General features: G+C 47.6%; 1 protein-coding gene across 9 annotated transcripts in view; it reads left to right on the top strand.

The window, feature by feature from the left end:
• FRMD4A (FERM domain containing 4A) overlaps positions 1-22,285 on the top strand; it is a 362,821-nt gene that overhangs the window by 245,523 nt on the left and 95,013 nt on the right. For all 9 annotated transcript variants that reach the window (XM_083819662.1, XM_083819664.1, XM_083819663.1 and 6 more), the window contains one exon: positions 19,138-19,232. In XM_083819662.1, coding sequence (XP_083675788.1) covers positions 19,138-19,232 — 95 coding nt within the window. The remainder of the gene's footprint in view (positions 1-19,137; positions 19,233-22,285) is intronic.

The following is a 22,285-nucleotide window of genomic DNA, read 5'->3' as shown; positions in this document are numbered from 1 at the left end:
GGCCATTTATGTCTGAGCTACTTTTGAAGGAGGTGGAGGGAACAGGGCACGGCTGATCTCCTCCTGAAATGGATCCTCTGAGATGAATTCTGACCCTTTTCTCGCAACAGGATCCTCTGCAATCCACTCCTGGGTGGGCGTGCATGCTGTAGGCATTCACGGGTGGGCACATCAGTCCCTCCCGGGCTCTGAGTCTCCCTTTTGCATCCTGCTGGATAGACAAGGAGGTAGTAAATTTAGGTAGGGAAATGCTAAATGTGGCACAGGACAAAAGCTGCCTCCTGGAAGGCAATGAGAATGGAAATAGAAAATTATTCTTTTATAATATGGCCTGAGCGAGCAATCTCAAAAGATAATAATGTACGTAGCAGATGATTTCAGGAGAAATTGAGTAGTCTAGAAGAGTGTAATTCAGGAGAAAAAAAAAAAAGAAAAAAAATAAAGAGACAAGCAAGGTAGCATAGTAGATTTGCTTTCAATACAAGGCTAAAAAAAAATGTGCATTTCCAATCTGAGCTAGCATTTCGGGATGGAGCATTTTTCATCATTGCTGCCATCAGACTGCACCATACAAATACGAGGCTGACAGTGAATGAGGGATGCCAGACTTGATTGTCTACGCGATATTACTCGGTTTGCAGAAAATTGTTTTCTTTTCCTTTTCCCTTTCCTTTTCAGACCCCAGTGAATGCAGCTTAGACAAAAGCTCTCAGCTCCCAGCCAAAAGACTCTTCCTCCTGCACTGCCAGCGAGAGCCTTGGCCACGAGTGAGGCTGTTGGGCTCAGGGGCGTTGCACAGAATGAGTAAAAAAAATGAGTAAAAAGGGCCCAGAGCTGTTTCCAGCACACTGGGAAAAGGTTTCCTTCCCCTTTGCCTTGGTGCAGGTGACTGCAGCAGGCAGCTGGCTGTGGCTGCATGGTGCCAGGTTCAACCAGTTCGCCTGAAGCAACGAATTTGGGCTGGTTTAGGGCAGCACGTGTGTGCTTGGGTCCATGAAAGCAACTGGAAATGGCACTGAGCAAGGCAGAAGGGAGCCGGGTCCAGCATCACAGTGCTACCTGCCTCCGCGTGCATCGTGCGAGGGCAGGGGGATGTCTGCCTCCTCCCAGCCCCCTGCAAGGGCCTTTACCATGGAGCTTGTCAAAGTCTTTCCTTTTTTAGGCCCAGTTTCTTTGGAAATGATGCAAAATACCATCCCAAAGCGATGGAGCAAGCCTCCATCCCCCAGCCTTCGCTGCGTTTCCATGCTCCACCAGCCCTTTCCATCCCGAGCTGGGGGAAGCGCCTACTCATGCCACTCGACTAAGAGGGGGACTTTGGGAGATGCGATGTCAGAATGCATTTGTCTCTCTTTGGTGGATTATTTGCCCGAATTCCCCCTCCTCCCCCAGGGATGAGCCAGCTTGCTGGCTGCAGCAGCACGGGAGAAGGAGCGAGGCAGGCGCAGCACAAAACGGTGCCTGTGGCGTCCGCGTGCGTCAGCCACAGTCCGGGCTGTCAGCAGAGAAAACATCAGCTTTTCTAATTTTCAGGACAGAGGAGATGGCTCTTGGCTTATAACTGGCCATGTTTAAAAAAAAAAAAATGCATGACCTCATCGTGAGAAGCAAGACATGTGCTCATTCTCCTCTTGCATTCCTCTCCCGGAGAAGCAATCCTTTCGGATGAGAGGCTGTTGATACAGATAGGGTGCCTTTTCCCTTCCCATCTCTCTGCTCTCATAGCCGGTTCATCACCATTATGTTTGAACGATACCTCTTCTGTTATTACCTTTGCCATGAAAGTGCCCATATTAGGGCAGGAAAAAGCACAAATCTAAACCCGCCGGGGAGGCGGCTTCAGTCTCCGTCCCGATTGTGCTGACGCTGTCTTGGTAGCAGGTTGAACCAGATGCTGGGAGGTAGAACCATCAACTCCGACAGTTCTGGAAGGTGTTTTCCTTCGGGAAAATTAACAGCACATGTTTTGGTTTAGTGATGCATCCCTGTTTTTGGAGAGGACTCTCCCCTCAGCTGTGCTGGCTCGGTGCTAGGGACATCAGCTTGCCAAGATGCAGCCTACAGGGTCTGTAAGTTATGCTTGTCTCCTTGAAAAAAAAAATAATAATAAAGAACCTCGCAACTGCCCTTTTTAAGAATAAAATAAAACAAACCAAGCAAGCCATTTACACTTCATTCCCTCCCCTTGTTCTGAAGCCAGGAAGAGCATTTAATGCGTGGAGTCATCCCAATATGTACAGCAGTGCAGGAACAAGTTGTGCATGATGCCCCAGCCCCTGGGACGCCCCGGAAAGGAGGCTGCACCATGAATCCGCCTCGTGTATCAGCCAGGGTGATGCACGGGATGGGCACCAGCTGCTGAGCAGCTCTAAGGCAAAAGCATGGAGGGATTTGACTGTGGCAATGGGCTTCTCTTGGTTGATGGGAAGAACCGTTTTTGGATTAGTTTGGTTCCTTCTTTTGGTGACATTTCAGCAGTAGATGCCTAATGAGAACATCTTTCTATTTAAACTTTGCCCTCTCTTCTTCCCCATCCCTCTTGGTAGCAGGCAGGGGATGGACAAGCCCATTTCTTGGGGCCCATTCCAGGCTTCTCTTCTTCACTTCTTTGATTTTTCCTACCTTTTGAGTGCCCAGAGTGTTTATACAGAGAGGTAACATGCACTGACAAGCTTTAAAGGTGAGGCAGCACACTCTGCCTTCCTCACTTGGTCCATCTCATGGGGACAGGGCTCCCCACTCCACTGCTTCCCTCTGCTCTTCTCACGGGCAAAACCAAACTGGGACCGTGGCTGGGATAACCTTCGAGCCCCATTGATCCTGATGCCCTTTCCCTCTTCGTCCACACCCCATCTGCCAGCCTCATGCCTCTCCTTCAGAAGCCGTGGCTCAGTGGCTGCAAATATCTGTGTGCTGCTGGCAAGGCTTTGGGACCAGGCTTTGGGAGGGAAGGAGAGATGTGACAGGGCTCCACATATCCCTGAAGATGGACATGTGTGAGCCAAATGTTTCCAGAGACCAGGGTAGTCACTTATATAGTTTCAGGATTTTCTTGAATCATTCAGCAAACATCTGCGAGATACAGAGACTCACGGTCAGGCACTTTGGGTATGATTCAGAGCTTGTCACAAGCATTTTGCACAGCTCTAGCTCTTGGGCTTTAGAGAATGTTTTTAAAGCACTTTGCAATCCTTTCCCTGAAAAACACTATGGAGGCAGATAGCATGAATTATTATTTATTTTCACTGTGTGGACAGTTGATCAGTGGCAGATGTTTCTAATTGCATTAAGCAAGTGGAAATAATGAGAATTAGATAGCAGATTCTCCAGGAATTTACATTTAGATTGGGTTACATTTTGCTATTAAAATAGCAAATTCGACGTCAGATGCACTGGTTCTTCAGCAGAAAGGGGGGCTGATTATTTTTAATTATTATTTGATTATTTAAAAAATGAGCTGTGTTACTGTACTTAAAAATATTTGACTCAAGGGAACGATTTAATAGGTGTGTCTCTCGAGAAAGATGTGGGACAACGAAGCTGTTCATCAGCCAGCATTTCCTCCACCCCCTGATTCTGCTCGGATTGAAGGGCAGACGAAAAACAGAGGACCCCGGGCGGCCACAACCCCTATCCCAAAGCGTTGCTGAAAAATTCGGCCGATGCTGGGATCGGGCTCAGCTGAGCCGCCCGCATCCCTGACAAATTGAATTAAGGGACGCTGGTGGGAGACAAGCTGCATGTCCCCATCCAGGCACCACGCTACGCTGAGGTTGGCAGGAATTTGGGGGTGATTTTCTCCCCCGGCCGATGGCAGCCGGTGGGAGAGCAGAGGAGCGGGGCTTGGTGCGGGGAGGAGCAGCATCTGCCGCCTCCAAACGACACGTGTATGACAGCCATCTCCCAGTTCGTGCCAAGAGGAAATGAGCTGTGTTTCAAACCGCTGGAGGTTTTCCTTTGGGGGCTCTCTTGCGGCATTTTTTTTGTTTTGTTTTGTTTTCTCTCCTAGATTTCAAGTTCAGCTTCAGACACTGAAATGTGTGAGTCCCCTGTCAGCAGAGAGGGGATTTATGTGCGGTGCAGATTATTGTATGTCTCTGTTAAGTGCAGAACCCAGGCTATGATATTCTTTTAACTAACTAGCTGGCTCAGCTTTTTATTTTTCTTTTTTTCCTTTTGCTTAACGAGAGCCTTATCCCAAACTCCTTGAAGTCAGGGAGTCTGTCTATCAGGTTCAGTAGGCTTTGGATCAGATTTCAAATCACTGATTCATTATTAATTACACATCTGGGACTCCCTTTTCAAAGAGTTCATTGTTAAATAAATTCACTTTTAGACATTACAGACTTGGCATTCTTGTGCATTTAATAAAATTCTGGCAAACCAGCCAAGAGCCATAGGCCAGCTTCTCTTCTGGTATTGATGGATGAGTCTCTACTGAACAGCAGTGGCTTACACTACACGGATATAATATATCTTCTCACTCTCATTTAACCACTTTCCATCTAAGACCAAGTCTGTATTTGAAACTTCTGCCTGCCTAGTGCCATGGCTTAACCCTGTGGTTTCTGCTCACTTTTCTTTAATGTTTCTCTACCAGTAAAAGTCCCTTTGTGGATTTAGGCACTGCAGGGCAAAATATCTTTGCTGGCTAGTTTCTTTTCTCTTTGAAGAGCTACTGGCATCTCCTTCTTGGACAAACTGCAGCTGCATCTTTAGAGCCTCCTGACAGAGCAGGCGGGCAGGCAAATGTTTTCCAGATCCCTATGGCAAGAGGAATGGAAAATGTCTTTCTAAAAATATTGTGTCTTTCCTGTAGTCCTTAATAACCTAGTCCGAGTCCAGCCACTGAGACATTGAACTGACCAAGGAGCAGGTCTGGAAGTTCTGTTTACACAGAGGGACCTTGTTTGGGGGGGATATGTAGAAATATTTTCCTGCTGAAGTCAGTTCGATAGGAGTCTAGGCCTGAGGTGAAAAACCAGGGCATGCTACCGTGAGATTTAATGGCACGTGATATTCCTCCTCAGCTGAATGCACAGTACCCAGTTTCTAAAGCTTGCACTTAATCTCCAACTGCTTAAGTTATTTGGAAAAGAAAATCAATGGAAACGCGGTTCCCACCAATTAAAAAATGAAGCTCTGAATGTTTATTGAAGGCACAGGCATCTGCTCGGTCCATGCCTTGCTTTGAATGCAAGGGATAAAAATCACCTCATTGATCACATCATCATTGCAGAACGGAAAATGAAGCAGGAAGGACTGTTTCACTAGAACCCTTCAGTAGCCAAAGCTAATTCCCCACTGCGAGCCAGATCTCCATCCTATTTTATTACAAAGAAAGACAAAACCCTCCCTCTGCCCCAATTCACCTTCCTCAGTTTTTCATAGATCACATTAAATACGATTATTCTGCACAAACTTGCGTATGAAGTGCAGCTCTTTCCAAAACTGCAGTTCTTCAGCATTAGCAATGATGAAGCCATTTATTTACTCCAGGTGTCGGGGTGCTCTGCAGAGAAAGGGCTCCAGCATCCCCCAAGGGCAGACAGCCCCTGTCTTACCCACGAGGGAAGTGTGGCCTCAACACCAGCCGTGGTGAAGGACATCGCTCCCTGGATCTGCTCGTGGAGGGACGTGCTGGGGCTGGAGGCACAGTCCTCGCACACGGAGAGTGCTGGCTGCTGTGTAGGGTTTGGGTCAATGCCACACGAAGCCATCTTCCTGTTCCCTGCAGTGCTGAGGAAGCTTTTCAATATTTTAAGGGACCAAGAGCCGTGCTGCCTTTGGGTTAAAGCTGACTGTTCATTTTGGCAGCATACTTCATATCCCACAACTCCAGCTGACTCAGCCCATGGCTAGCAGATCTCTCTGCCATGCCACCAGCCTGCTCTGCATTGTTCCTGAATACCAAATGCCCCAAATGCCCCTGTGGGGACACCAAGCCTCTGGGCAGACATGTGACATTTCACCTTAGAAACCAGACCACGACTGGAAGTAAATCCCAGTCCCAAATCAGCGGGTAAAAACCACCAGGGCCAGTTATGGACCCTCTCCTCAACCTTCTTTCTGCGAAGACGACAGAAAACGGGGCAGCCAAGGATTCCCTCTACCTGAAACAGAGGCTCATGGGGTGTCAAGTGGGTATAACCATTTCTGGCCATTCCCCTTCCTCCAGGCCTGGACACACTCCTTCCCTCACGCATGGGTAATGGTGGAGCTGGTATCAGCATCCCGCCCTAGATCCTTTCCCTCTTCCGATATTATACACTCGTCCTCCCTTTCCCTCTTCCCGTGGGACATTACCGGCGATGGGATTACTTCTTTTCAGAAATCAAATTGCCTTTGTTTGCTTCCTACCCCTCCTACTCAGAAAACCCTTCCACAGTTCTCTATAAAGTCTCCAGGCTTCTCCTTCCACGGTTCATTACGTTTATTGGCTAATTCCGCTATCGCCCCGGTACATGGGTCATCATCCACATTTGTATGCTTTTACATTTTCCAATTATTTCCTCAGTCGCAGTTCATCACTAACAGTTTTTGCCCTGCCTGAGTTGTCTCCTAATCACTCCATCTTATTTCTTCTTTATTCTTTCTGTGTGAAAAACAGATTTTTTGGGTTTTTTTTGCTTTTAATAAAAGAAGCTGACTATTTCATCTGGTCTGGAAGCGTCACTCATTTTACCCTCCTCCTTTTTAATGGGCCTGGTTTATCACCAGCACTTCTTTGCACAAATATCAGGGGAAATAATCCTTTCTCATCCCCCATTAATTCCTATGGTGAGCAAGTATTAGTTTGCTTGCTTCCCCTTCGAGCTGCAGCCAATTATCAGTACTCTCTGTTGTCTCCTCCTTTATTTATGGGGGTCACTGTGTGACGATGGTGAGCCTGCGGTCGGGAAATGAAGCCGAATGTCAGAAAATAATCTCATCCCCTTCTTGTCCACCACCAGATTGTGTCTTCAGGGGTGTAAGGAGCAGAGCCGCTTGGAGGGGGCAGTGGTTGGACCCGCTGGAGATGTGCACCGGGATGGTCCCCGTGCTTTGGCTGTGCTGTGTTTAGTGTTCCCTGTGATAGTTCCTCAGGTATCACAGGAGAAATGACTGATAAGCATGGACTGAAGGAGGTCAATGGGCTAATCTGTGGTTTTTATTCGAGGGAGTATTCTCTTGCTCGGGGCACAGAAGGGATGCGGGAAGATTTCCAAGAGAAGCCTTGAGGTGGGCAGTAAGGCCTAGGCCCACAGCTTCTCACAGTGGAGGTGCTGATATCTGTGTCAAATAAAGGAGAAAAATCCCATGTTTTCTCAATTCCAGCAGACCCAATATGTTCTCCTGTCAAGCCTGCACGTGTGTAAATAATGGCTCTTCTCTACCAAATTCCTCAGAAGTGAAATGTGTTAGGTTCAGTAAGGCCCCACAGTAGACTAACAACAATCCCAGCACACACACGTGTACCATTGCACATTTAAAGCGGTGAAAAAGAGCATTAACTGCATCTTTCTTCAAGTATCAGGGGACTGCTTTAGTTTTAAAAACCCACGGTTTACAAAAAAAATTCAGACCACCCAGAAGTGGAAGCGGGACTTGCCTGTGTCCGGGGTTTCTCTATTGCAACTTGCTCTGCTCCACCAAGGGCCCCATCCCTCTTCTGCTGCCCAGGGGACCCAGCCAGCGTCCTCCCTGTGTCCCAGGACATGCTAGGCAAGGACAACTCTACTTCTCAGGGCACAGGTGGTTGGCTCCATCTATAGGTTCTTAATGTATGGATGCATTAGGGAAGACTGCAGGCTGTGTTTAACACGAGTAGCTGAAGGGATGGTGGTTTCTGTCCTTTTTTAGGTGACAAGTTGTTGGCTTCCCCAGTTCCCCTCGAAATAACCACGGTTTTTTATCACTACGGTTTTGATCCTTGCTTTTATCAGCACCTTCTGCTGGCTCAGGAAGTAAAGGCTGCCTTGGGGGCTTATGAGGAATCATAAGGACTTTCTGTCTTGCAGGAAAGGTGTGTTAGACCCCCCCCTCACAATCCGTCAGAGTCACAGGCAGCTCCTAGCCATCACATGGGTGAACCCAGGGGCCATGCTCATGCAAAGGAATTTAGAGGCCAGACTATCTGTGGGGATGTAAGCGGAGAAGCACTGAGCTACTGTGCTGTGGGAGCTGGACCTATGCAAAGCATCATTCCTTTATCCAGCTCCGAGGTTAGAGTAATTTATGTAGCGATCCCATTTCTTGCTTTCTCTGACCAGTCAGCTCCCTGGAGTGTCTGAGTTTTGCCACCAGGCATTAAGCAATGCAACGAACATCTGGCAAGTGAGGTTCAGCTTCTCTCTCCTGACCTTCCTAGGGGAAGAGCTGTCCGCCTGATGTGCAGTATTTTCATGGCATGTTTTATGTTTAGGTTTTAAGCCAGAAGCTTCAGAAAACCGTGGTATGTTCTTAATATGGCAACTGTATATACCACAGGTGATTAAATTGATGAGAAGATCCAGGAAGACCGATACAGTTCAACTCTAAGCTCGTTAGAGAGGAGGTATCTCATATTGCTGTATATTTGCAGAATCTAACAATGCAGTCAGCTCTCATGACTACATCCCTAGGTACAAGAACAGATAGAGATAAATGCACAAAAAATATGCATCCATTATCCTTCTGAAGGCATGCCCCTTCCCCACTCCTAGAACACCAGGACTTAGCTCTCTTTAAGTTTAATTAGTCTCTCTGCACTTACAAATGGTGTGTAGGATAAAAGGAGACGATCTAATTCTATGCATCAGACCTAGTGTTATCATTGATTTTATTTATTTTAATTGCCATTGGATTTGCTAAAATCTGCACTAGCTTGTCATGATTCATAAGATAGTCTTGTAGGTTTTCCTGCTTTTTTAATAAATGATTTTAATGTGTTTAGAAAATGTGCTACAAAAATAAGCATTCTCCTACCTTATCAAACACTTTTAGCAATGAAGAAGTGACTTTGAGTCATGATGGAAATAAACATCCTTATTCAGGAGAGACTTTTTAAAAACAAATAGAACGTAAGAATGCTGCTAAGCTTATATGTCTCGGGAAATTATTTTTTTCTTTTCCACATCAGCAATAAGAGACCGAGAACATTTCCAAGGACCAATTTCTGTAGGCTGGGTGAGGGAGATGGACATTTCTACACTTGATTTGAAACTGGATGAACTAGAGCGCTTCAGAGGTTTACAGTCGAAAAGATAAATGGATTGTGTGAGCTGTCCAATTTCATTATGTGCCCCAACCAAAATCTGTCTTTAATGTTTGATAGAATTATGATCAAATATTTCAAAATAAAAAATGCTGACCTCCGTAAAAATTGTTGTTGACCTTGTCAAGGTAGCTTTAATACTTTGAAGGAATACCAACAGCCTCTCAGTGATATAAAACTTCAACAGATGCTCCCAAATCAGAATATATATAGAAGGCAGCTGGTTATTCACACTGACCGAGCTCTTATCAAACCCTGTTGTCAGCTGAGTGTGAAATGGATTCCTGCCACTGAAAGTTGGCTCTGACACTCGCTTCATGCTCAAAGTTTGATTTGCCACGTGTGATACAGTTGGGAGGCTTAACACACAATTGATTTTCTTGCAGCCGTTGACTACCCTTTTGCAAAATTATACAGATCTCCAGGAACTGAAAGGCAAGCACACGCGAAGACCCAAAATTCTTTAAGCCAATCATTTATGATACAGATTATCTGCATAAATTTGTCATGTCAGAAGTGCTTTCTCAAACTAGGCCATATAACTTTCAACCCAGCATGCTGCAAAGAATGCCATATCCATGTCTTTTCTCCTCTGCATTTAGACAAGGGTTTGAACCAAAGCCCTGTATACAAACCCTCTTAATTCCACAGCATGTGCAATTTACATCGTGAGCTGCTTCAATTTGTATTAATTTAGCAACAATCTCCAGTTGGAGTGCTCCATCTAATCTGGGCTCTGTATCTATCACTGCTCTATGTCATGCGCAAAGGAAAGTGAAATATCCTCTGCAGCCTCCAGTTCTGTGATAAAAGCATGAGATATGCTTACTCTCACTTCATTCTTTGCTTGCTTAAATTGATTTCAGATAATGGCAATGAAATCCAAAATTCAGTCACTGTCTCTGCTAGCATGGCCCAGTGGCAGCCTCCACAGGTTAGGTGCCTTTGTGCTGCAGAACAGACACAACCCACACACATCTCTGTTGCTTGGCCAGCTTGGGGTGCCCTTCGCTGTGGGACGAAACCAAGGGAAGGGGACAAAGTCTCATGCTCTGCCAGCTGGATTTAAGACAGCATTGTGCAGGGCTGGCTGGCTGTGGTTAGGTGACAGGCAGAAAGGATGGGATGCACTGTGCATGTCTGTGCTGTGTCTTGTAATCTGTGGAAAACATTGCTACAGAGCCTGATACCACGTGAGCTTACTATTCTAGGAACATGTGCAGTCTGGGTTGGTTCAACTCATTGTGACAACTGATGGCCAAATTGAGCCCATCCTTTCTCTTACTTTGCTCAGAGGGGAGGAAAATCAATGATTTTGTCAGTTCTAGTGGATGAAGAAAGAACTTGCTCACTGGCTCATGGGCTCGGCTTGTATCCACCTAGCTATATTCTTTTGCTCTAGAATGAGGTGGATGGATCCATACCGACATCTAGATATGGTTCCTGGGCAAAGCTATCCCACAAATGGTGCTTGGGCATTGTCTAGGAGAACAGAACTGGCAAGTGATGGCTGTGCAAGTGATGCTTCAGGCTGGAGATCAGCCACGTCCAAGCTTTCCTCAGTTTCCTGGTACTGACATAGCCAGGGCTGCTAAATCATGGTGATAGGCATGCCAAATAAACCCAGTCCCAGTTATCTGGGGTATAGGTGAACTGGGAGATGCTTAAGCCACTGTGACCTTGAAAATAGTGTTTTGTTTTGAGTGACAGATGTTTCTGTCTTCCCCTTTTCTGAAACCGATGGTCTCCAACCAGGGCAAAGTCTTCCTGCATGTGGGTATCTTCCTCCAGCTCTGCGAATCTATTGTCCATACGCTTTTCATTTATAGCTGGAAATCCCACAGATGTTTCATGCAGAAGGAAATGGGAAGCTATTCAATAGATCATTAATGAGTTCAAGACATTGACAAGGATTTGTGCGAGCAAATCTAGCCATCGTAGCTGGGAATGTTTTTATCTGCTCTGTGGGAACTAAATTTGCTCAAAAGCTGATTGTTTGGGTTCACATAAGTGGGCACCTTTTTTTGTACCAGCCCTTCCGAGTTTGTACCTCGTAAATTTGCTCCATATTCCCTGAAAGCTCAAAGAAACTCTCAGTCAAAACTGTCAAAGTTGGGATGGATTTTCATCAAAGCCAGGCTAATCCACAGAACGCAGCCCCGACAATAACTATAGGATCTTCCATGGAGTCCAGAGTAGTCTCCTGAAAACACAGCGTTTGCTCGAGTAAACACATAGCACAGCAAGCAGCCAGCCAGGCTCATCCTCAGGATTGCCTTGTAAAGGACAAACCAGATTTGACATTGTGCTAGGTTTTGGGAGAAACCCAAAGAGAGAGAGCAGGGGAAGGATCCGTTTCCTCCAACCCTCTGAAAACAAACCTAGAAAGTTTAAATAAAGGATAATAAAAGTTGCATGCACAAATTGACTCGGGGCAACTTTTAAACTTGCTCCAGTGATGTTTTCATGGCTGACTGGCCGAGCCAGCAGTGACCTTGGCAGTGCTACAAAAGCAATTTTGACATCAGTTAGCATAAGGAATTCCACGCTTTCCATCAACCCCCTCCTAAAGAGCCAACTGCTTGCCCATGCAGACTGGGTTTCCTTCTGCGTTTGGCCAGACCTTCTCACTCTGCTCCTGGCCGGTATTCAGCTGCAAAGGACTCGAGGGGGGCTGCAGTGCTGAGCCAAGGGCACAGACGAGGAGGAAGGAGGAAGGGCCGTGAGGTGGGAAGGCAGCGTGGAGGAGGAGAGGAGGACCGTAACAAGTGTGCTTCTGTGCGAGGTCACATCCCTGCGAGGGGATGAATTTGGGGTTGAAATGAGATGGTGCGAGTAGCAAAGCCACCACACAGAGAATATTCTCTGCTATCGGATAAAAGGGGATTTGTCTATGTATCGCCCAAACCGGTGGATGGATTAGCTACAAGACAAGCACGTGATGGATATTACCCTGCACAACAAACCTCCTTTGCTGCCCAGAAAGTTTATCAAGGGGGAATTCCAGGATTTGGGCCACTTGCCTCTAGTTCTCAGGCCTGTGGAAATCTCGTGCAAAGTGCTGTGTGCGTGTGCACAGATCAGCTCTCTGGCATATGAGAGGCACACTGAGACATCGGACCTGGCTGAGATGCTCCGTGAGGATGGTGTGTGCCCAGCCAGCACTCCCAAAATACACAGCACAGAGATCCAGGCTCTGGGGGGACCCCAGGCAGAAATACCCGATGGTGTGCTCTTTCTGCTGGCATGCTAGACCACAAAACTCAGCTCAGCCTTCTTCTACCCGCATCCCTTTAGCCTTTCTGCTCTACATGGGAACGGGACCTGCTTCCAGCAGGGCCAGGAGAAGGTGGAGCAGGCAGAGGGCTGAGGGGGGCAGAGGGAAGCACCGAGGCTTTTGTCACGCATGAGAGACAGGCCTGAGCGTGGGGCTGTGAAGACGGGCAGATTTCCCATCCCAGCACCAGCAGCAGCTGGCTGGTCTTTTCAGATGCAGTCACCTGAAAATGCTGTTGGAGCTGCAGGGCCATACAGTGGGCAACGGACGAGGAACGGGGTCACTGGGCACCCACACGGATCCAGCTGAATGGGGCAAGCGTGCAGCTGCCTCTGCATCGGGCGAGAAGAGGAGGAGGGATGCTACAGACCCCAGAGTGTCTTTTTCCTCCAACTAGCTGTTTCTCATTTGGGCTTTGACCTGAATTTGCCATGCAGATGTGGCAAACTCACGCTTTCTCTGACTACAGAAATAGTTAAGCAGATTCACGTTGCTAATATGTAGGGGAATTAGAGGTTGTCAGCAACGGTTTTGAACTTAAGATATGGAGTGTCAGGTATTAGCTGAACTCAGAAATGCAGCTATCTGTGAATATTTCTAAGGCGTCTTGTCAGTAGGGTGTTTCTAATCCTTTTACCAAACAGGCTTTTTTAAAAAACTTGGGGATTTTTTTTTGTCTTTGTCTCTCTGACCCTAATAAATCTAAATTCCCGCAACTTGCGGGTGTTGACTTTCCAAGAAAAACGTCAGTGGTGCTCTGTCAGCACCCTCCACGCTCCCGAGGAGGTAGCTAGAGGCAAGTTGTCTCATTTTCCTGAATAAATGAAGGAAAGAGACTTGAGAGCCAGCCGCTGACTCTGGAAAGAGGTGCCGCGTGTGCCAGCAGGAGTGGTGCAGCCATCGCCGGCCCCTGACGCTGACAGGGTTCAGCTGTTTCATGATAAAAAAATAAGGCATTCCCTCCCCAGGCATCTTGCATTTCAATGAATAATTTTTCCCGTAACCATATCTCAGCCTGTTTTAATTATATGCACTCCATGTATTGACGTGGAGTTAAGAAATGGATGGTCAATCCCATAAGGGGAATTTCAAAGCCAAAGCCCCCTAAGTCCCCAAGCCTTCAGCCTGAGCGATTTTGTACAATGTTATCACGCTGTATTTGGATGAGACAATAGCTGAAAGGACCGTTATTTAGTATTTACACATTAGTATGGAAAGACTTAGGATTTTTCTTTCCTCCATAGTACACAGAATGCGTTAAACTAGAGGATGTTGGCAGAGCCGATTTGGCAAGAAGAGACTTGGGAGTGGGTGACAGTTCGGCGGCCCCTGGATGGGAGATTTCAGAGTTTCAGGCACATGAAGGCAGGGATGGGAGGGAGTTACAGTCCGTAACACATCACGGGGAGATGCTCTGCCTCTTGCATGGGGGTATACGTGTGCTGCTGGCCGAAAGCAGATAAGGCTGCTGGCCACTGAATAACCTATGCGTCGAGAAACAGAATGGGATCACAAGGGGTCCACACGGGCACCTTCACTGCCCTTCTCCCTGTGGTGCTGCAGCATTGCTCTGTGGCTGTTTTTAGCAGATGATCTAATTCAGTGGGGGCACCTGGACATTGCTTCATTAGCAAATTATAAGGGGTGGCGGAGGGGAAGAACTGTGTGTGAGTCACCACTTTGCACTTCTCTTTCCTTCTGACTGCACTGCCCAAGGCTCAAGACAGACGAGAGCTGCTGCTGGCTGGCAATGGAGCGTGGCACCCTGAGGCATGTGAGCCCCAATGCTGCTCGGGGCATGGCCCAGGCAGGAATTACTCCGTGTTCATGCAAATTGCTCCTTTTTCCACCTCACCCGTCCAGCCGATGGACGGGCTGCACCACACCCCCCAGCCTACCTTTCAACTCGAGCCACTAAAGATGTTTTTCAAGTGCCCAACCTTTGGACGTTAGCGAAATCAGACTGAGTCAACACGACTCAAGAGGATGTTTTGGACCAGACACACTTCACAGCATGTCCTGCAGAAACCAACCTGTCGCCAGACAGCATATGCTATATCTGGGCTCATAAATAATATATGTTGGGGCTTACTGGTGGGGCTTGGAGCCCTGTGGCACAGCCAGGCTTGTGTTCCTGGGGGTCAGCTCCATCTCTTCCCAAAACCTGAGGACCTTCCTGGGTCTGGAGGGATTGGAGGGTGCTGATGGGCCAGCCTGCACCAGTACGTCGTCACAGCTTAATGCCACTGGTTAAGACAGTCCTAGAGTCTGTGCCTGACCACAGCAATGTTTTGGGCACACAATTTCCCCTCCAGCTGAAGCGAAGATGACTGCAAATGCCAGGTTTGCACAGGCAGCTGTCTCCAGGCTGCCAGAAACCAAGTCCGGGATTTTAGGGCAACACTTTGGCGTATGCATGCCTTCAACTCCCTGGATTTTGGGGATGCCACTGTTACTGCCACGAGGAGCTGAGATGTTTATCCCAACACTGGAATAAAGGCTGAGCATGCGTTTTTTCCGTACAGCAAGCAGCTTTTAGCATTGCAGCACTTGGCGCAGCAGCGTCTCGGTCCCGTTACGTGTCTCACTGCAAGTCCCCCCAGGAAGGAGACAGTGGAGGGCAGCGGATTTTTTAATCTAATGAAACGAGGCATTACTAAGCATGATCTAGTTACCTGCTTCCCACAGTTCAGCGTGTCTCTGAGCTGGATGGATGCAGGCGGCGTGCGTCTGCCCACATGTTGAAACCGTGCATTTCCCAGAACCCTCCTGCCACGGAGAATTAGGGAAAAGTGATGAAACGGGGGAGGGGGGAACAGACAGGCTTCTTTGGCCGTTAATAAAACAATGAAATATACTTTGTGTGTGCCCACATTTCTAGGGACGTACCAGCAGCAGCTAATACCATGTCATCTGTTTTTTATTCATGGCCCTGCTGGGCTGTGGGTAGATAATCTCGCTCCATAACTCACTCATTTCTAAGCGTAATGAGAAGCTGTCAGGGAGAAACATGCTCCTCGGCCAGAAGTGGGCAGCCCGTCTCTCCTCTGAGGAAACACACGGCTTTGGAGTTCCTCGGGCTGCTCGAATCCCAGTAACACAGCTTTTTAATCATATTGAATCTTTAATGCTGAAATGTTTGCGTTTATGCTGCGTTTTCCACAACGGCTGGCAGAATGACGTGCTGAAGGTGCGGAGCCATCCTTGTATTTCTCAGGTTTTGCTGACTGAGACGGGCAGGTGTTTGTTCTTCAGGGCCTGAACCGGTTGAAAATCCAGTGGCCCCCTGAGGTGAGCTCCAGCCGTAGCTGTGGTGGTGCTCGTGCCACCAGGCCTGCGGCCCCCAGGCCTCCTCAGATGGCAGCACTGCCCTCTCGGGGCAGGATTTGGCCTGGGTCAGGTTAGGTATTTGAGGGGTTGATCTTCAGCTGAGTCCACCACCAAGTCCTTACGGACTTTGGGCCTGCTTTAGATGAGATGAGCTGTCCTCAGAAGCAGTCTGTGCAGAGCATGGGAGCACGGGTCCCTCAGGCCTTCCTCCTCTGGGGGCTCTTCTTCCCCCAGCCCCCTGGGACCACAAACCCTGTGGATTTTTCTATAAAAACCATCCGTCCCACATCATTCTTTATGTGCATTTTTGCAGAGAGGGCCCTTCAGGAAGAAGGACCAGCAGGGGAATCCCTGGCCAAATAGGATTTCTCTGACAACTTACCCCTCCAGCAAGGCACGGTCAGCCCTTGGTCCCGCATCTGCAGGGTTTCTGCTGGTGTACCCTGTCCCAAGCTCAGGCCAGCCAACTACAGCTCAACACATGCCCCATTTTGCTTTTCCTGAAGCCATTTACATGGGGGACAACAAAAAGGCATGGCCAGGAAGGAGACAAGGAGCAGCAGTGCCCTGGCAGGTCCCTTTATGATGGTCCAGCTCTGCAGCAGTGAGAACACAATTCAGTGGTTGAACGCCACCGGTTATTCATGATTTATGCATGTGGGATTCACAAGCTGGCCTGCAGTTTCCTGATATATTAGCTGCAGAAGGTCCTGCACCCACTTCCTATTGATTTCCCTGCTCTCACAGACCAGTCCCCATCTTCCTCAATGTGTCTGCGACAGGAGTTTTATTAATGCAAAATGAATATCCCTCTGGAAAATGAAGTCCAGAAATTAATAATGAATTAAAACAACTTGCCACAGGCATCGCTAATGAGCTCTTTGTCTGTGCAGCTGACATGAAAGGAGGTCATTGCTCAGCCGATCCCAGCAGCAAGCAGATTAACCACTAACTTGGAGCGCGTGGCTCTCTCCGGAGACAGCGGGACGGGCTGCAGCTCGCTCGGTGCCTGTAGGGTTTTCCTGCCCTTATCCCTGCTCAGCAGGCTTGTCTTGAGGAGCCTTTGCTACCTGGAGAAGGCACCTTCCTCCACTCCCACTCCAAAGACTCAGACTGCCCATCTGTGTTAGGACAAGGGACTCATCCTACAGGAAATGACAGTAACCTTGCAGAGCTTAAGAGCGGAGTGGCAAGTAATCTTGGAGGGGGCTGGCAGGGCTTAACTTCACCGCTGTAAGCCTCTTTGGGGATGCTGGCCCCGTAACTAACCTGGCACTGCTCCAGGGCTGGGTCTGTAGCTATTGTTCCTCTCCCTTGTCTTGCCAGGCAAAGGGTTATCCTCCCTTATCTGGCACCGTAGCCCTGGGGCACATCCCCACGGCGAGGGCACTTGTGCCATGCCAGCCATCTCTCCAGGGCTTTTCCAGCAGCCAGGTCTCACTCAGCAGAGAGAAGGAGGCAGACCGTTGCATTTGCCCATCTTGCCCGGGGAGGTGACTGAAGGCTGCTCCTCACTCAATGCCTGTGGGGGGGAAATGCGTTTTTCTGCTCTCTTGCAAAATTTGAAAGCTCAACCTATCCCCACCAAGTGCTTGTTCCAGACTTGGGAAATGCTGCTGTGTTTGAGGCACGCTTTTCCACCACCCTTGCCCTCTCAGGATACCCAGAAAGGCTGGCGGGTGGCTCACTGCCCTGCTTGGAGTCTCCAAAGAGACCAGCATAGCTGGTGTGCTCCTTTTTTGGAGTCATTGAAAGGATCCAAGGGGACAAGGGTCATGACCACAGCCCCATGCCTGGTCTGCTCAGCTCTGAGCACCATTTGGGAGCTAGCTCAAGGGTATGTGAAAGGTAATGCAGCAGGTAGTGTGCTCATAGCAAAACCCCAGGAGTCCTGCCAGAGAAGTCTGACTTGGGAATGCCAATGAAGCTTGTTGCATGCCACCTAATTAATTATCCACCGGGCTGTTCTTCCTTTACAACAACTCAGATGTATTCCGGGGCCGCTTTAAGCTAGTGCTGCATTTAGGAAAGGCTATTGCTGTGTCAGGTACTAGAACAGCGTAGGGTTTAGGGACGTTTTTGGAGAGAGGTTAAGAGTCCTGTGAATCTGTTTGGAAGTACAGATGAGGTGTTTTTTTCAGCTCAAACTGCGTTTGTATTTACAGGACAGGGCGATCAATTAGGACAGCAGGGTTCTCAGGTCCTCACCACTCCTTTTCGGCACAGCATCATCATCTCATCTGCCTTTAACAACAGGTTCATGTCTGGGGTAACTCTGACTCAGCTGCTTGGCTGACTTGTTGGGGCTGCCAAGCCTGCGGACGGATTTATTTCCACCGAGGCTGCAGCACAGAGATTTGTAGACCAAATCCTTATGAGAGGTCACCAGCGATCTCTGGGCCAGCTGTGCCAGTGCTGCTATTACCATTACAGCTCTGGGGTCTGGGGCTAGTACAGGTCTGTGGGATCACAGGAGCACCCACCTGGATCCTTTTTACCCCTGTTTGCTACCAGTGAGAGCTAGGACAAGAGCTCTGTTATGGCCAAGACTTCACTAGCCCAGAAGAAAACACAGGAACTCAGCAGAGCGGGTGGAGATTCGTACATAAAAGCCAAAGAAGGTTTTGCAGGAAAGGCAGAATTGCCTCGTGATAGTAACACACCTTTTTATATATGAGGTGAGCAGTTTCTTTGAGCTTGGCTTTTATGCTCTTACCAAGGGTATTTTGAAAATGTGTGCTACTTTCCTTTCTTTCCTTTCAACCGCCCACATTTTAGGATGCATCTTTCTCTGTAAATGACAAGCAATGCTGAATGGGAAACTATTTTGTTCTGTCGTTTACTCCTCATTTGGTCCTGTCACATCCTATCTTTTGGCACTACGTATTTTATTAGTCTTATGAGAACGTATCTGTGCTGTGCATGTGAGAGTGGGTGTTTGAAATGTGCTTGCAAAGGTCCTTGATAAAAAGCTTTAACAACTAAAATTATCAGAGAGGCGTGAGTGAGCGGGTCACGGCAAATCTGGACACGGGCAGGAAGCAGGTCTTCTGTCTGCAGAGACTTTAAGCACTAAAGAGGTCAGAATCACCTGTTTTATATTATTTACCTTGAAGAGAAACTAGTGCTTGTTTCAAGGAGTTAATGTTGCTTGAAGATTTAGCTTGAACACCAGAGGAAACATAAAACCAACAGCAGTGGAGTATCTTCAAGGACGACATGTCCATCCAGAAGCACGGTATCACTGTCCCAAATTTCTCTTTGTTAATCACTTTCTTTCATTCTTGTTTTCCAGCCAAAGCTTTTGGCCAAGGAGTTGCTCGACTTGGTGGCATCTCATTTCAACCTGAAGGAGAAAGAATACTTTGGAATTGCATTCACAGATGAAACGTAAGTGCAAGGAATCAAAGACCTAAGAGGCATCTCTTAGATCATAGGAAATCCAGGGGAGTGTTGTCCAAAATGACCAGTGTAGAAGACCTCTGTACCCCAAGGTCCTAGATCAAGGTCTACAGTGGCGTGTCCCACATCTGAGTCTGACCTGTACAGCCTCTCCTTCAGAAGGCTGGAAGCCTCTCACAAAGAGTTCAGCATTTCTGGAATTGTACAGGGACAGAAAAAATCCCTTCCTCATCCCACGTTCAAAGAGTTTGTGTCACTGGGAAAATGTTAGCTTAAGCTCCCTTGAACTTAAGATCCACTCGCTAGTTCCAAGATGTTGTTAGGTTGGCAAAACCTTTCAGTTAAAGTGTTAATCACTCAAGCAGGTTTAAGAGTAATGCTCATTTATTTCAAGTAAAAATAAATAAACAAATAAATAAATAACTGATGTTTTAGATCCTAGATTAGAATTTCTTAAAAAAAATTGAAAGATGAAAGGATGAGAAAGGAAGGGATTGCCAAATTTAACATGAAGGAAAAATATTTATAAATATAAAATTTCCATTAAAAAAATAAATAAATAAAAATAAAGGATTCGACCTTGCCAGGAATCACACAAGAGCTTTACGGCTGAGCTGAACCAAAGAGTGGGCTTCTGCCACTGCAGTCACCTCAGGCAATGCTGGCTGCTCACCTTCAACCCCAGCTCCCAGAGGCCTGTGTTCACCGCAAAACTCGAGTTTTTCTCTCACGATAGGACATTTATATCCCTTGTTTAAAAGGCATGTATAAAATTAGCACCGGGTAAACATTAAATGTTTGGCAAATGCTATGATTAGTCCTAGACTGTGACCTCCCAGTCCCTGCACAGTCCCTGTTTCTTTTTCCAGCTGCCTGTTTTCTCTCTGTAGATACACTTTCCTCAGCACAACGTTTGTGTCCTGTAACTACATCCACTCTATCTCACCCTAGTTTACAGTAGGTTTTTCTGTAAGATGAATCAGAAGGAAGCCCCACGCGCTTATCTTGTCTTAAAAAACAAGAGTGCCAAGCCAGCGATGGGTTCTGGGGACAGCTGAGTCAGCAGCACTGCTCTCATGAGCCAGCTCCACCCTCCTGCAGAAATGGCAGAGAAATGGAAATTACCTGCTGGAATACTGATTTGGGATCGGGTAATAAGGACTGCTGGATAATTGTGCAGGCATACCCACACTGAGCTGAGCAGTGACCGCCCCTCTAGAGACGGTTCCTTTGGCAAGCACCTGCCTGAGGCCATCTCAGGTCACAGCTCACAGGGCGAAGGGATGCTCGGTGTCAGGCACGTGCAGAAGCAGGACCTGAATCACAGGAGAGCCCACAATCTGCCCCATTTCACTGCATGGCTCAGCCTCGTAGGAGATCTCCAACCCAACACACATCAATGAGACTGGCCCTCAGAGGAGGAGCATCAGGAGACGCTGACAACTTATAAAGCAGGGGGAGAAAATGGTTTCACCAGCGTGTTATTTCTTATTGGAGACAGTGAGTTGCTCAGTGGGCGCTGCCTGAGGGGTGCAGGGAAGCCAAAGCAGACTAAGAGATGAAAATTTTCTTGAAAAGCAAGAAACACATGTCAGACTGCAAAACTCATAGCAGCTGAGCAAGTCCCAGCTCTCAGCTGAGAAGAGTGGGCACAGGGCTCCCCTGAGAGTGCAAGGCAAGCTAATGAGGAGGTGTCGGCAACAAGGCAGAGTCTGGCCTCTCCAGGGGCCTCCAGGTTTAACACGGAGCAGCCTGAGCAAGGATCTGGGTTAGCAATGGGAAGAAGCAGGAGAGGCTGACAGCGGCTGTCAAGGCCTAGCTCAAAGATGCACAGCAGATGCAGACAGACACACACTGACCACACAGGATGGCAGAGCCTGAGGCATCCTCTCACTTGGTCACCTTCTCAACCTGTGGTCAGGATGGAGCAGGATGTATTTTAGCAGATGCTCAGCCAGCCCAAATGAAAGCTTTGGGCTTTTTAACCCTCATTAAATCTAGCCAGCCCAATCCAGCAGCAGGTTGGCGTATGCCAGCTAATATAAAACTTGGTCTGTAGCCTTTCTGCTGCCCCACAGTGAGTCTGAACCTTATACTGAGGCTTCCTCACTGCTGTGGCAGTAACCTTTACAAAAATAATATTTGTGTAATATGTCCTCCTCAGTTGTAAAAAGCTTTGAGCAGAGTTGACACAAACAGGCAACTTTACTTGACTGAACACAGCAAAATAATGATATCTGGGGTGTTGGACTGGGTCTTGGAGATGGATGCCCCATGTAACCTTCAGAAAGTAAACTGGTCTGCCTGCACCTCAGATCCCAACCTGTAATGTGAAATGGAAGTAAAAAGAATTCTTTTCTTCAAAACCAGGGAAAAAACAGTTTCTTATCGTGTGTTTGCAGAGCACCGAACGCAGCCTTATAACTGATACAGGCCAGAAATGCAAAGAGCAAGCCGTTAATTCTGTGACACAGGCCCTCAGGGGTTTCCTTCGCTCTGCTGATACCGTTCTGCTGAGCTTTCATGTGCCTTCCTTGAAAGGTGCCCATAAGCAGCTAAAACAGGACAGGCTGGGTTCATAAATGTGGTCTGGGGTTGGCTAAATTGCAAGTTTAGGAAGAAGAAAAGCCACTAAAGTATTAAATCAATTCTTCTATTTAAGAGTAAAAGCTCTATAAGAGTAATTTATTTAGAAATGATTTGGACTGGGGATTTCCATTCATTAGTTGCGCTCTATCATGACAACCTGAGAAGAAAATCAATAGGAACAACCTTTGCGTTGGCGACTTAATAGTTTCTTGTGATAATATAGGGTCATTACTGCGCTCAGTGTGACTAAAATTAGATTGTCAGGCTATTACGGAGGAAAAAATAACGCCTCCTTTTTTAGTGATCATAGGAACGCTTTACGGCGTGAGCCATTAACTGAGGGAGAGCACAGGTCAAAAGGGTGTCCTTGTATAGCACGTGGGGCCAAGCTTCATGGGAAGCCAGCAGATCTACACGTTGGTTGATTAAGGGTGAAAAGGAATGGGGAAACG

The sequence above is a fragment of the Anser anser genome, assembly GCF_964211835.1.
Source record: "Anser anser genome assembly, chromosome: 1".
Lineage (NCBI taxonomy): Eukaryota > Metazoa > Chordata > Aves > Anseriformes > Anatidae > Anser > Anser anser.
This window is presented reverse-complemented; position numbering and strand designations above follow the sequence as displayed.